Raw genomic sequence first — 12418 nt, 5'->3', positions numbered from 1 at the left:
GCCAGTGGTGAACGCATGGATGTTCAGTATTCTCACAAATTCTCTCATCATAACCAGCAAAGTGTAGTCAATGCAAGTTTAAGATTCATTTTTCGTTGTAGGTGGTTTTGGCGAGAGAGACATTGATCGCTTTCTGTAAATAATTTAATCCCATTTTGAATATCAGTTGTTTTTGTTACTAAAAGGAATCATTGGTATCATGTCAGTCTTTTACTAAAAAGGTTTTTGCAAAGCTGAAGTCCAATTATGACAAATAGTCCTACTGACACAATTATGCACTTATTGCTGAAAATGAACAGACACTTTCCTAAATGTTAGCATCCATCTGAAGATATGCAGATATGATGTTCTTCCACAACTATAAGAACTGCACAATGTTTGGAAATCTCAGCAGGCATCTTGTACCATCTGCTCTCACTAAAGGGTCAGAGAGATGAAGAGCTGTTGATCTGCGTCTGCAGACATTCTCGTGCTGATGGTTTACATCTCTATTATATAATAAAAACCTGGAGGTAGATAACAAGTCCTTTTGGCAGCTTGGTTTCAATAAAAGCAGTTTTGGGACTAACGGTCCAAGTTGAGTTCTGAAACTTACACTGTTTTTAGCACAATGAACTCTTAATAAAGAAAGAGTCATTCGGATCATGTATGCCTTGATAATTAACTGTTTCCCCTGTTTTCCCAATTTTCTTGTCTCTGTTACACTTGGTATCATATAGCTTAATGAACAGTACAATCAAGTCCTTCTCTCTGTGTTGTTCTCTCAGGATAATTCTGTTTTGAAGAGTGTAAATGTTACTGCTAAAAATGTAATTTGTTTGTTTGCACATAAATTCTTCTCAAGAAGTGCTCATGTGGTTTTGGTTGTTGATGGAAGAATGTGTTACCATTGTTATGTAATGCTAATAAATATTATGTACAATTTGCTTTAGAATAATATTCAGCAAAAATCCTTAATAAAGATTATTTTACTGTTAATGATGCTAGAAAAGAACCTTCAAACATAAACAGTAGCGCTGTGCCTGAACTCAATCACCTTATTCAGAAAGGCCTGGATAATAACTCCCAAAACATTCTAATGAATAATAGAAAAATATGCGTAGTGAACTACAAAAAAAAAAATAATAATAATAAAGAAAAGACAATCAAGACAAACATTGATGTCTCAAGAACACATAAAATGACACTTATTTTCAACAGTTACTCTCCTGATCCAGCCATACGCAAAGCATGCTGGAAACTAACAATCCACCACCGTCTCAGTCGATGCATCAAAAATGACTCGCATAAATAGATTAGGTAAACTTCAATTTTACATTTAAGGGACTGAACACAATTAAGTTAGGACACAATGTGTAGATATAAACTATATATATATTTATTTTTTGAAAAATAAATGCATATATTTATGTAGTGTGAAGTCTGATCTTTCAGAAAATATAAAGGGTCACTAACTCTTTCAAGGGTCAATTCTTTCATTGTTTTTTTGTACAATTTTCCAGAACAGTACCATACATTTGTCCTATGGTGTGACATAGCAAATATTAAGAAGAAAAAAACTCTTAATAATACATAAATTGCAAGAGAGAGAATTTTCATTTGGATTTTCATTCATTTGCATTTTCATGACACTTTATAACAGTACAGGTTTTCTGTTTCAGAAAATAGTTGAATTAATGTAATTATTGCATTTAAAATCCCTTAACTGTCACTCACATTTTTGAACATAGACATTAATGTGCACTATCCAAACTTAATTTTTTTATTTTGATGTACCATTTCCATGGTAATGCAATGTCTGATTTTAAAAGGTCTTTCAAAGGATAAATTTTAAGATTTCAAGTGATATATAATTTCTTATGGTTTCTAAAGTGTGATAGGGAAAAAGGCAACTAAGAAAACGTTCTTTGACAAAGGTCAGAACTCCTGCTATGATGTAGATTCAGGTGCACTCTAGTCAAAAAAATATCTATTACTTTTCCTACATCATTTTTTAACAAAAAAAAGTGGTTAAATATCTATTTAGGAGTCTTAGACCTTTCCAACTATATATAGTTTGTCATGATTAGATTAGGATTTAATTGCAATATAGTGAAGTAAACTTTGGGTGACAGTTAAGAGCTTAAGAACACAAATGATCAAAAAAAGAATAAAATCGAGTTAAACAAGTCTTATTTAATTATTCAAAATGCTTTTTAAAGAGACCTTTTCCTGTGGTGTGACAGTACATGCGTCACACCGAAGGACATTTCTGTCACACCGTAGGACGTTTCAGCATTTTGTGTCAATTAATGACCTTGCTATTCCTAGCTAACCTGTCATTAGCGGTTTGCAAGACACATTTGCATGATTTTCCATGATTATGTAGTTTAACATGCAGTTTTTAATTAAAAAGTATAATTTAATAATGTAATTTAGGTGTGTCACACCAAAGGACAATAAAACGTAACACTTTTGTAGTGGTTGCAAAAAAGTTAATATTTGAACAATTCTCATGCCATGGGCTTAACAGTGGGCTTCAGTAACACAACCATGAATGAGGTCCTTCAACTAATTAAAGTTTTCTCTGGAATTGCCGATTTAAAATCAGGATATGGTGTCACACCAGAGACAAAATGTATTAAGTTCCTATACTTTCAGAAATATATGGATGATTTCCATTTATTAAACAGACGGGTCTTTAGTCATGTAGGCATACATTTTGAGGAAACAACAGCAGATGGGACAAAATGTTGATGAACACATGAAAACAATGACACTTCCTGTCTGAGAGCTCGTGCGTAACAGCAGCTGCTCACTTCTTCTCAATCACCTTCAATGCTGACCACCCTAACAAACATACACTTTATATCTTCTCACATGCCTCAAATGTTTGTCCTAAAATACTATAGGAGAAAATTTAACAATTTAGATGAATTGTTCAAGGTCATATTGAGCATCAGCCCTATCCAGGATCCATATGAAAAAAAGAAAATGTTTCTGTTCTGATATAAGACACAAATCCCTCACGCAGCACTGGTGGACAACAAACAGTCTGTTTAAACAGAGCAGGATTGACCTGTCATGTCCCGCATGGTTTGACGTCTGATAACAACCCATCATCATCATCATCAGCAGCAGCATGAATAATACATTCCTCAAAAACACAGGGTCAAGGAATATTTCCTTGACCTCTTGCCTTAAACGTCTACTAGTGCGCAGTCTTGCAAAGATAATCTGTGCTAATTGCACTGCAATTACAATTGATCATGAATTATGCATACTGTATATTAATCGTTTTGAAAGCCAATGGTGATACATTATGCTCCTGCCATTGCAATTAAATCACCATTAACCGTTCGTCTATATCAAACATAATCACACATCATCGGTACAATCTTCTTAACTGTAAGTCTGTGGGTTTCTGAAGCTTCTGAAGGAGTTCAAAATGAAGTAAAACAAACAACAACACATTAACACAAAAGGTACCAAACTCTAAATGCATGTACATTAATGTGGTTAAGCAGCGATACATCTATGACATTTCATCAATGTGGTAACAATAGTGTCTAATTGGTATAAAATATTATTAGAGAAGCTATTATGATTTCTTCACACATTGCAGTGCTGATAACATTCGTTAGTGAAGTACCAAAGTCTTGCATGAGTGGTGTAAAGGATTATAGAATCTGAATGTGAAACTAGACTTTTACCACATGGATGAGGAAAGAACCACTCCACACCAAAGTTAATCTCTGATTCCCAGCATGCTTTGCATGACTCGATGACTCATTTCTTTAAACGTACCTATTACATAATGCAAGCGAGGAAACAGTTTTAATAGCGATGCCAAATTAACTGAGAGGGTGGGATTTGACTCCGCAGTTTACAGCGATCCTCAGAGTACATGAGCTTAAGCTGACAGCGTCTGCGCTCACCGACAAACCATCAGACCTTCATTCAGAAGTGAAGCGCTTCACTCATTTACACATCCACCGCTAGATGCCTGAACCAGACACTAATCCACGAGACATATAGTGTGCAGGAGCAATGGATCAAGAATTTAAAAGTGCTCTTTTGGTATTGAATTTTATTTTATGAATAATAATCAGTTTCTAGATCAGTTTCTTGAAGTATCACAGTATCATATCGTTGCCCATTCTTGCGTTCTCAGGGTTGCGTACACAGCTGATTTCAGAGCAGCACAGTGAAAACAGTTTCTTAGAGTTCTTAAAGGGGTCATCGGATGCAAAATTCACTTTTCAAGTTGTTTGAACATAAATGTGTGTTGGAAGTGTGTGTACACATCCATCCATAATGATAAAAATCCACCCAGTGGTTTTTTTTAATCCCTATTTTATGTTTCCTGTCAGAAGGATGTAGTTCAGTACAAGTCCCTCCCACGAGAGTTGATTGACAAGGCCGTCTTATCTTAGACCCGCCCTGAGTGAGCTGAGAGCTGTCTGCCTCCGGTGCAGGGAAGACAAGATGTCTCCGATTAAGCGATTGAAGTGTTTAGTTGTTGGATGTAATAATGAATATAGCAGTCTTCATTTCCTCCCGACATCTGAGCCGCTGAAGACACAGAGGATTAACGTTACTTTTGCTTTGACGTGAATGTGCCGATCCCAAATCTACATAAATGCGTCTATGTTCGCCGAATTTATCTACAGAAGAAGTGGGTAGGGTAAAACAGGCTAAAGGAGCCCGGGGGTAAAAGGCACCTTTGGTATTATTTTCATCTAAACCACTAGATGGCACAAAAACGTGGCGTAGCACTTTGCAAAACATTTGCTTTTCAACATGCACGTGTTTATTTGTCTGATCTTTGACGTGATCGCGTGCAGCAGTGCAAAGTTGATTCTGTGCTTACTTAGGCTAATATTTTATATTTTTTTAAAAGTTGTAGATGTAAGTAGCAAATGAGAATCGCTAAAATGAATTCATATATTTTAAGACAAAGGTCTTCGTGATTTTCAGCTTTGCTTAAGATAATTAAAGCAACTGCTGTTGGGGCTAAAGGCACACAGAAATTAACACGACAATTAATAGATGGCTGACTTTTCCATTTGTTCACATGACAGATTCAGATGGTAAACAAAATAAACAACTTGAATGATTTATGTTAACACAAAATCTGTTGCTCCATTAATGTTCAATACAATGTATATATTTTTATATATCAATTATATTTATTATCAATTATAAATTTTAGGCGCAGTGAATAGCACATTTTTTGTTAAGGTGGGCCTTTAGTCCATTGTACTCTATAATGGTTTTTATGAATCTTTGCAAATCGCCATTCCTAATAATGTGCTAGTTAGCCAGTTTCGCGGCTAAAGTTTAGTACGCTCCATAGATATATATACCTAGATGCCTCATTATGGGCTGTTTCTATGGGCCACGAAACGTAAGCCATCCGCCATTTTTGGAACGTCTGCGAGTCTTTGAGCGCACTTACTGTGTGCGTCTACAACAGCAATGATACGCTGGTATATATTTGAATATTCATTGATTATTATGGTGAATACGAGATGGCTGACGCGTCAACGTATCTGGAGCGGTCGAATAGGGAATCTACACATATCTATGGTCAGCTCGTCACTCCACGGAAGAGAGGGCGGCGTCAGCAGAGCTCATTAGCATTTAAAGCAACATGGACTAGATCAGCGTGCTTAAAACAGCTGATTTTTACAGGGTAAAGAAGGTGTTTTTTACACTGCCATTGAGACATTTTAGCCAAAGCATGTTATAGACTTTTCATTAAGACCCTAAAGAATCATATCAACTTGTGTAAAATGGGCATCCGATGACCCCTTTAAGAACGTAATAAAGAAGAAAAAAAAATCAGTGCTACATGACTATAGAGAAAACAGAGAACGAGGGCTGTGAAAACTTCAACACCATAATGCACTGGCTCAATCTGTGCGCAGGGATACACAAATGTGAAAGTACGATCTGTAGTTTTACCAAAAGCCCTGGAGCTGTCAAAAGTAAAAAAAAAAATGTGTCATCCTGCAGACTTTTGCTGAGAAATAAACCAGGATATCTCAGAGTCAGAGCACACTACTGACACTAAAACAATACTAAGCATGGATAAGGTAACTGAAGTTACCAATTAATAGGAAGTTTGTTTGCAGGACAAATTAACAGTCCTACATAAACACTTCAGCTACTATTATTAACTAATACGGAAACAAGTTTAACTAATCATTCAGAAATATTGAATTTAGGACTGAGATTTGAGGACTGAGCTGCTTATAACCAACAATTACTAAAGGACCTCATTAAAGGGATGGCCTACTGGATTTTCTCGAAGGCTTGAATGTGTTTATGTATGTGTTCATGCTTCGTTTTTATTTTTAAAATTGCATTATTTTTCACTTATTAGTACTAAAGTTTACTACAGTCCTCGAAGGGATTATTTGATTACAGACTGCGGATCTACAGTGATCGCTACTGACTGCATAGCATTGTTAGTTTTGTCTTTGTAGAAAGAGTGTAGCCAAATATCTGCTGTCAGAACTACGAGCCCTTTACGAAGACTAACCATGGCTTTACCACAGTGGCCAAATCAAACACAGAACCACATTTAGCGTGCCTGTAGCTAAAGGAGCATAACAGCTATACTTTCCAGCAAAAAAAACCCAATAGAAGCCCATTAAAATATCATAATAAACCATTAACTTTTTCCAGTAAAACCATTGCAAAATTCCTTTTTGTAGTGGTTTTTGGGCATTTTTCCAATAGGATTTAACATCCCACCTATAGAATCCATCACATACCAGTAGACACCATTATAGTTTCCATTAAAACCAATACAATTCCCAATATAACCATTAAATCCATTACATTTTCTATTGTGATTTGGGCAGGGTTCTATAGTTTTTTTCAGCAGGGCTATACTATACTCTGCTACAACAACTCTTCCTCTTCTCTAAAGCAGCAAAACATGACCCCACCCCCTCTGTTGCATGTTCCCAGGGGCAGGGTTTATGTAAATTTCAGGGTTTGTGATGTCGCTAACCCAGGAAATAGCTTGTTGTAGTCTCTTCCAGCCGTTTGTTGTAGGTCTTACAAAGCAAATTCTGTAAAAGACTGTAAAAGTTCTCCCTTTGCATTGAACTTTGAGCGTCGAACTAGATAACACTTGAGAAATTAGGTGAGGCTTAACATTGTTATGAACTGTCCATTTAGTTTTCATTATCATGGACTTTTAGTTGGTTTCATTTCCTGTTGTCTTTGTTCAAGTTTCCCGCTTTATTTAGTTACTATGGCAATTAATTTAATCATCACACATGTTCGTTATCTGCGTATACATAAATTCCTTGGATTCCTGAGTTCATTGTCAGTTGTTCGTGTTTAAGTGCACACAGTTTCATTGGCTTGGATTGGTGCTTATTCTTTGATTAAAAACCCTTTGTGTCGGAAACTTGGACTTGTTTTCATCTTTTGGGCTTTTATTGTTGCAACAAACATGGATTTCAAAAGAATTATGGAATAACATTTTTTTTTGCATTTATATTTGAATAAAACCCCAGATTAAGTCTGTTCACCACATAAAGCGATCGTGTCTCTTCAGAAGTTTTGGATAAAACCGCTTGATTCAAATGAATTACATTTACATTTACAATGTTTTGGTTACTTTAACAGGGGGGCAGAAATCTCTCAGGTTTCATTAAAAATATCTTCTTTTTTGTTTTAAAAAGGAATACAAATCATGTGGGTTTGGAATGACATGAGGACATAAGGTTCAGCTAACCCGTTAACAGTAGCAACTCAATTGTTAATGCAGTACCATTCATTTGTCCTGTAATACTTCCTTAACATGACTCAACAACACAAAACAGTCCGTCAGATGAAGTCTCAGGACAAAGGCCGGATCACTCACCATGTTGATGTGCAGTGGTCCAGATCCTGGTCTAAACCGCTTCTGTCTGTTGGATCCTGTGCTGCTGTTCCTCATGCGAAGAACAACTGATTTAGCCATGGTTTTAGCTGCAGGACAGATCGCTAGTATTAGCCAAAGCGCTCTATGTAAAATGATAATATAATTCACACCACAACATGCAACTGTAATCAGGACTATCAGAGAAACCTGTGAGTGTAAGCTAACTCAACACGTTAATATGTTGCTGAACAGTGCAAGGCTTCAGCATGTGCTGTATACTGTATCTCTGCATATGAAGCATGACTCGGCTGTGGTTTTGGCCTGTGCTGTACCTGGAGGAGTGAGCACGTGTGTGAGGGCGATGGGCTCCAGGGCGGACAGTGTGGTGGGCAGCGGCAGAGAGCGACACCGCTGGAGCAGAGCTTTGAGAGGAGGATCTGCAGGCGACTGGCCCCGGGGCCGCGACAGCGTCTGAAAACCACTGCAGTATGTCAGGTAACCTTACAACAGCACATTTCACATTGCACTGCATTCACAGCATTTCCTACAGCAGTACATCAATAGTGGAGTGGGGTTAGTCAAGTGAAGAACAGCATCTGAAAACAATCAACAAGATTTGGCTATTGTTCACACAAGCAGACCAAACAAACAAAGCGTTTTTTTTTATTTTGTTTTAGCTTTTTCCAGTCTAAACATGAAATCCTGTTGTACAAGCCTGCTGGAGGTGTCTTGAAATTAGATTAAAATACGATTTTAGTTAATGCATCTCATTCTGAACAGATGAGATTTGATGTGTTTTATTTGTCGCAACAAGAAAAAAATCAGCGTACACAGGTACTGAATGCATGGAATCAGTGTGAGGACATCACTTCCAATTTCAGTTATAGGCCTATTAAATTTGCTGTGTTAAACACTTAAACACTTAATATGAATTAGTCACTTTATTTCCATTTTTCAAATGTTTTCTTCAATTCATTTTAATGAAAATATATTTGATGGGAAAAGTGAGAGAAGGAAAATGTTCATAGTATTTGGTGGGGTGAAAAAAAAAGCAAAATCCACTGTCCCAGTTTTTTTTTTTTTTTTTCCCTGGCTTAAACAGACAATGGTAGGTGGAGTTAATGTAAATAGACACTCCCTTTTGAATATAACACCTTCATAATTTAGCTTTTTCATTAAGTCAGTGTTTTTGAACCCTGTTCCCGGAGGAACACCAACCTCCCGTATCTGACCCGTGTGTTTCTGGGCTGCGGTCCACTGTTTTATTCCCCTCCCTCACTAACTTCCCTCCGTCTCATTGACTCGGATGTATGTCATTGATTATGTTTCACGAGTGACCACCGCTGCCAAACCCCACACAATGGGCTGAACCGGAACGTACTAAACCCTTGATCCACTATGGAGCTAATTCATTATTTACTTTTTTTATTTCTGAATTTGTTTGATGCACCATTCTGTGTGCCTATAGCTATGCATGGGCTGTTGGAGAAAATATATCAAATGAACAGCAGCTATGCTTATCCTCCTGTTTCTATCTCATCCTGAGGTCACTGGAGTTTGAATCGACTCTCGCTTGTGAAGACTTCAGATAATGCCATTTCATCTACCTGAAATAGAGACCACTTTTCACCAACCAGCTAACAATGGACAACATCAAGTCCTGTGCTATATTGTCATCCCATTTCATGAAGGAATATTAATATTATGGGAATAATATGGTTTGTAGCTTGATGATCAAACACAGCTTGGATGTTGAAACATTTAATCATTTGGCAGACGCTTTTATCGAAAGATAAAAAAACAAAGACAAGAAACAACTCTGTGTTACTCAAAATGCCAGCTTTCGAGTCGGCTTATATTACCTTAAATATGTCCTCCAGGCAGTTCATCTTTTTCCTATCCGTGCAAACATCTTGGTTTTCATCAACAGCTTTGCTAGATGAGTGATGTGGGATCTCTGTGTTTTCAAAGCCAGTCTGCATCTCTTTTGGTGGCTCTGGTTCTTCATATCTAGAGTGGCTCTCGATGGTGGCTAGAGAGATGTGAGTCGAGCTGAGCTGGGACTGCGATTCGTCCGAGTTATTACACAGGGAGCTGTTATCTCTCAGAGAGTCTGGGCATGTTCTCCAGGCCTTCAGCACCACTGGAGGAGAGCAATCCACCACGGCATTAACAGGCGAGACCGCAGATAACGCGGGTTTACCGTGAACTGAGGTATCGGCTTTCTGCTCGCTCCTGACCGTCAAAGGCACGAGTTCTCCGGACTCCTGCGTCTTTCTCAATCCGAGAGGTGACTGCTGTCCTTCAGGGGGGGAGAATGAGCGGGACGAGTTTCTCCATTTCATTGCAGTCTCGGCCACGGTGTTGAAAAATCGGAGAAGGCCTCGGAAATGGCTGCTTTTGCCATCAATCCCTGTTTGTTCAGGTGTAGAGTTCAAATCCTTGACCAGTTCAAAGGTGACCGAGCCGTAGTCAGAATCAATGGTTTTATCCAAGGCATTCGTTGACTCAAAACTACTCTCTGCCAACGTCTGACTTCCTTTTCCTTTGAGGGAAATTCTTCTCAAATAATTCAAAACGTCACCCCCCCTGGACCAGCGTCCTCTTTGAGGTATCTTGAGGCTTTGCTTCGCAGAGGAGTCGTCCTGTTCTGTCGAATTGTTGTAGTTAGGGTGAGATTTCTTTGTATATACGACTCTTTCTGACAGCTTACACCCGTTTTGGTTGCTAACAGGGTTTTTGGTCTCCTGCTGGACGTTGTCTGGGGTCCCAGCGGGGGCGATGTCCTCAAACGAACAGTAGAAGTCTGCAGTGTGTCCTGCGAATGAATGTCTCTTGGCTTTATTCCTAAACACATGCTTGAAGTCTGAAGAAGGAGAGTCCTTGCACATGTACACATCATCAGCCTCATCTTTAAGGTCAACACTGGATTTGGCATCAGAAATCTTATCGGCTTTCCCTCTAAAAACAGATGGAGACTTTAGTTTCTTGAAGGACCTGACTTTGTTAGTGATGGAGAGTTTGAGGAAGGATGCTTCACCAGGGAGGATGACGGAGTGCGGTCGTCTGTCCAGGTCCGAGGGGGTCTTGCGGCGCTGCAGGATCCTCCAGATGGCCGCTGTCCTGGATCGGCGCACCGGTTCCTGTTTTTCTCTTCTGAGCGTCTGACCGGGAATAATGGAGTCTGAGGAATTGCACTCTGGAATCCATGAGATCTCAGCTTTGCTCTCTTCGTCAACTGAAACGTTGAACATGCTATTGACAAATCCATTGGAGAGACTAGACTCTGACGCAGGGCTGATTGCGCTATCCATCCTCTCGCATTTTAATGTCAGGTGTCCAGCTTAGGAAGCATCATATTTTTTATCATCATTGGGAAAATCTGTGATAAAACAAAACCACACGCTATGGGAGATGAATGTGTCTAATGTAAAGTACATTTATTTAGCAAAATTAATATTTTAACATTTTTACATTCAGATGGCTTTAAATCATGTCTCCTAAAAGACTCGTATGCCTATTAAAGTTACATTAAACACATACAAGAATACTTTTCTAGTTGTTACAAAATCATGTCCACAATGAATTAAATGTAGAAGTCCATCTACTGTAAATCACCTTTACTTTCTCCTGCATTAATTATATATAGACTAATACCTGATAACATAGTCTTTAGTTTAAATTCAAGTCATAGATGTGGCTTAATTAAACACACACACACACACTGGTTTTCATTTTTTTGTGGGGACATTCCATAGGCGTAATGGTTTTTAATCAGTACAAACTGTATTTTCTATCGCCCTACACCAACCTTACAGTTAACCTACCCCTTAAAGGAAACTTTCTGCATTTTCAGATTTTCAATACACTCCATTATGTGTGATTTATAAGATTTATAAAAAAATGTCCCCACAAGATTAAAATTTACTACTTGTGGGGACATTTGGTCCCCATAATGTGATAAATACAGGTACACACACACACACACACACACACACACACACACACACACACACAGGGTTTCCATGTTTTATGGGGACATCCCATAGGCGTAATGGTTTTTATACTGTACAATCTGTATGTGCTATTGCCCTACACCAACCCTACACCTAAACTTAGCCCTCACAGGAAACATGCTGCATTTTTAGATTTTCAAAAAACTTTATGCTGTATGATTTATAAGCTTGTTTCCTCATGGGGACCAAAAAATGTCCCCACAAGATTAAGATTTACTGGTATTACTATCCTTGTGGGGACATTTGGTCCCCAGGACGTGATAAATACAGGTACACACACACACACACACACACACACACACACACAGAGACACACACACACACACACACACACACACAGAGACACACACACACACACACACACACACACACACAGACACACACACACACACACACACACAGGCTATACACTACCCTTTAAATGTTTGTGGTCAGTAAGATTTTTCTGGAAATAATAATATTATTTTTTTTTTTGCACTGACATGTAAGTGACATTACAAAACAGTTATATTTCAAATAAATGCTGTTCTTC

The 12418-nt window shown here is 38.2% G+C and overlaps 1 protein-coding gene across 2 annotated transcripts in view; it reads right to left on the bottom strand.

Annotated features, from left to right (window-relative positions):
- LOC306883668 (spermatogenesis-associated protein 13-like) overlaps positions 1 to 12418 on the bottom strand; it is a 44570-nt gene that overhangs the window by 31235 nt on the left and 917 nt on the right. For both annotated transcript variants that reach the window (XM_079439043.1, XM_079439044.1), the window contains exons 2-4: positions 9733 to 11252; positions 8203 to 8341; positions 7871 to 7977 (exon numbers count right to left, since the gene is read on the bottom strand). In XM_079439043.1, coding sequence (XP_079295169.1) covers positions 7871 to 7977; positions 8203 to 8341; positions 9733 to 11184 — 1698 coding nt within the window. In that variant the 5' untranslated portion in view covers positions 11185 to 11252. The remainder of the gene's footprint in view (positions 1 to 7870; positions 7978 to 8202; positions 8342 to 9732; positions 11253 to 12418) is intronic.

The sequence above is a fragment of the Barbus barbus genome (assembly GCF_936440315.1).
Source record: "Barbus barbus genome assembly, chromosome: 17".
Taxonomy (NCBI): Eukaryota; Metazoa; Chordata; class Actinopteri; order Cypriniformes; family Cyprinidae; genus Barbus; species Barbus barbus.
Note: the sequence above shows the minus strand (reverse complement) of the source record. Positions and strands in the feature narration are given on the sequence as shown.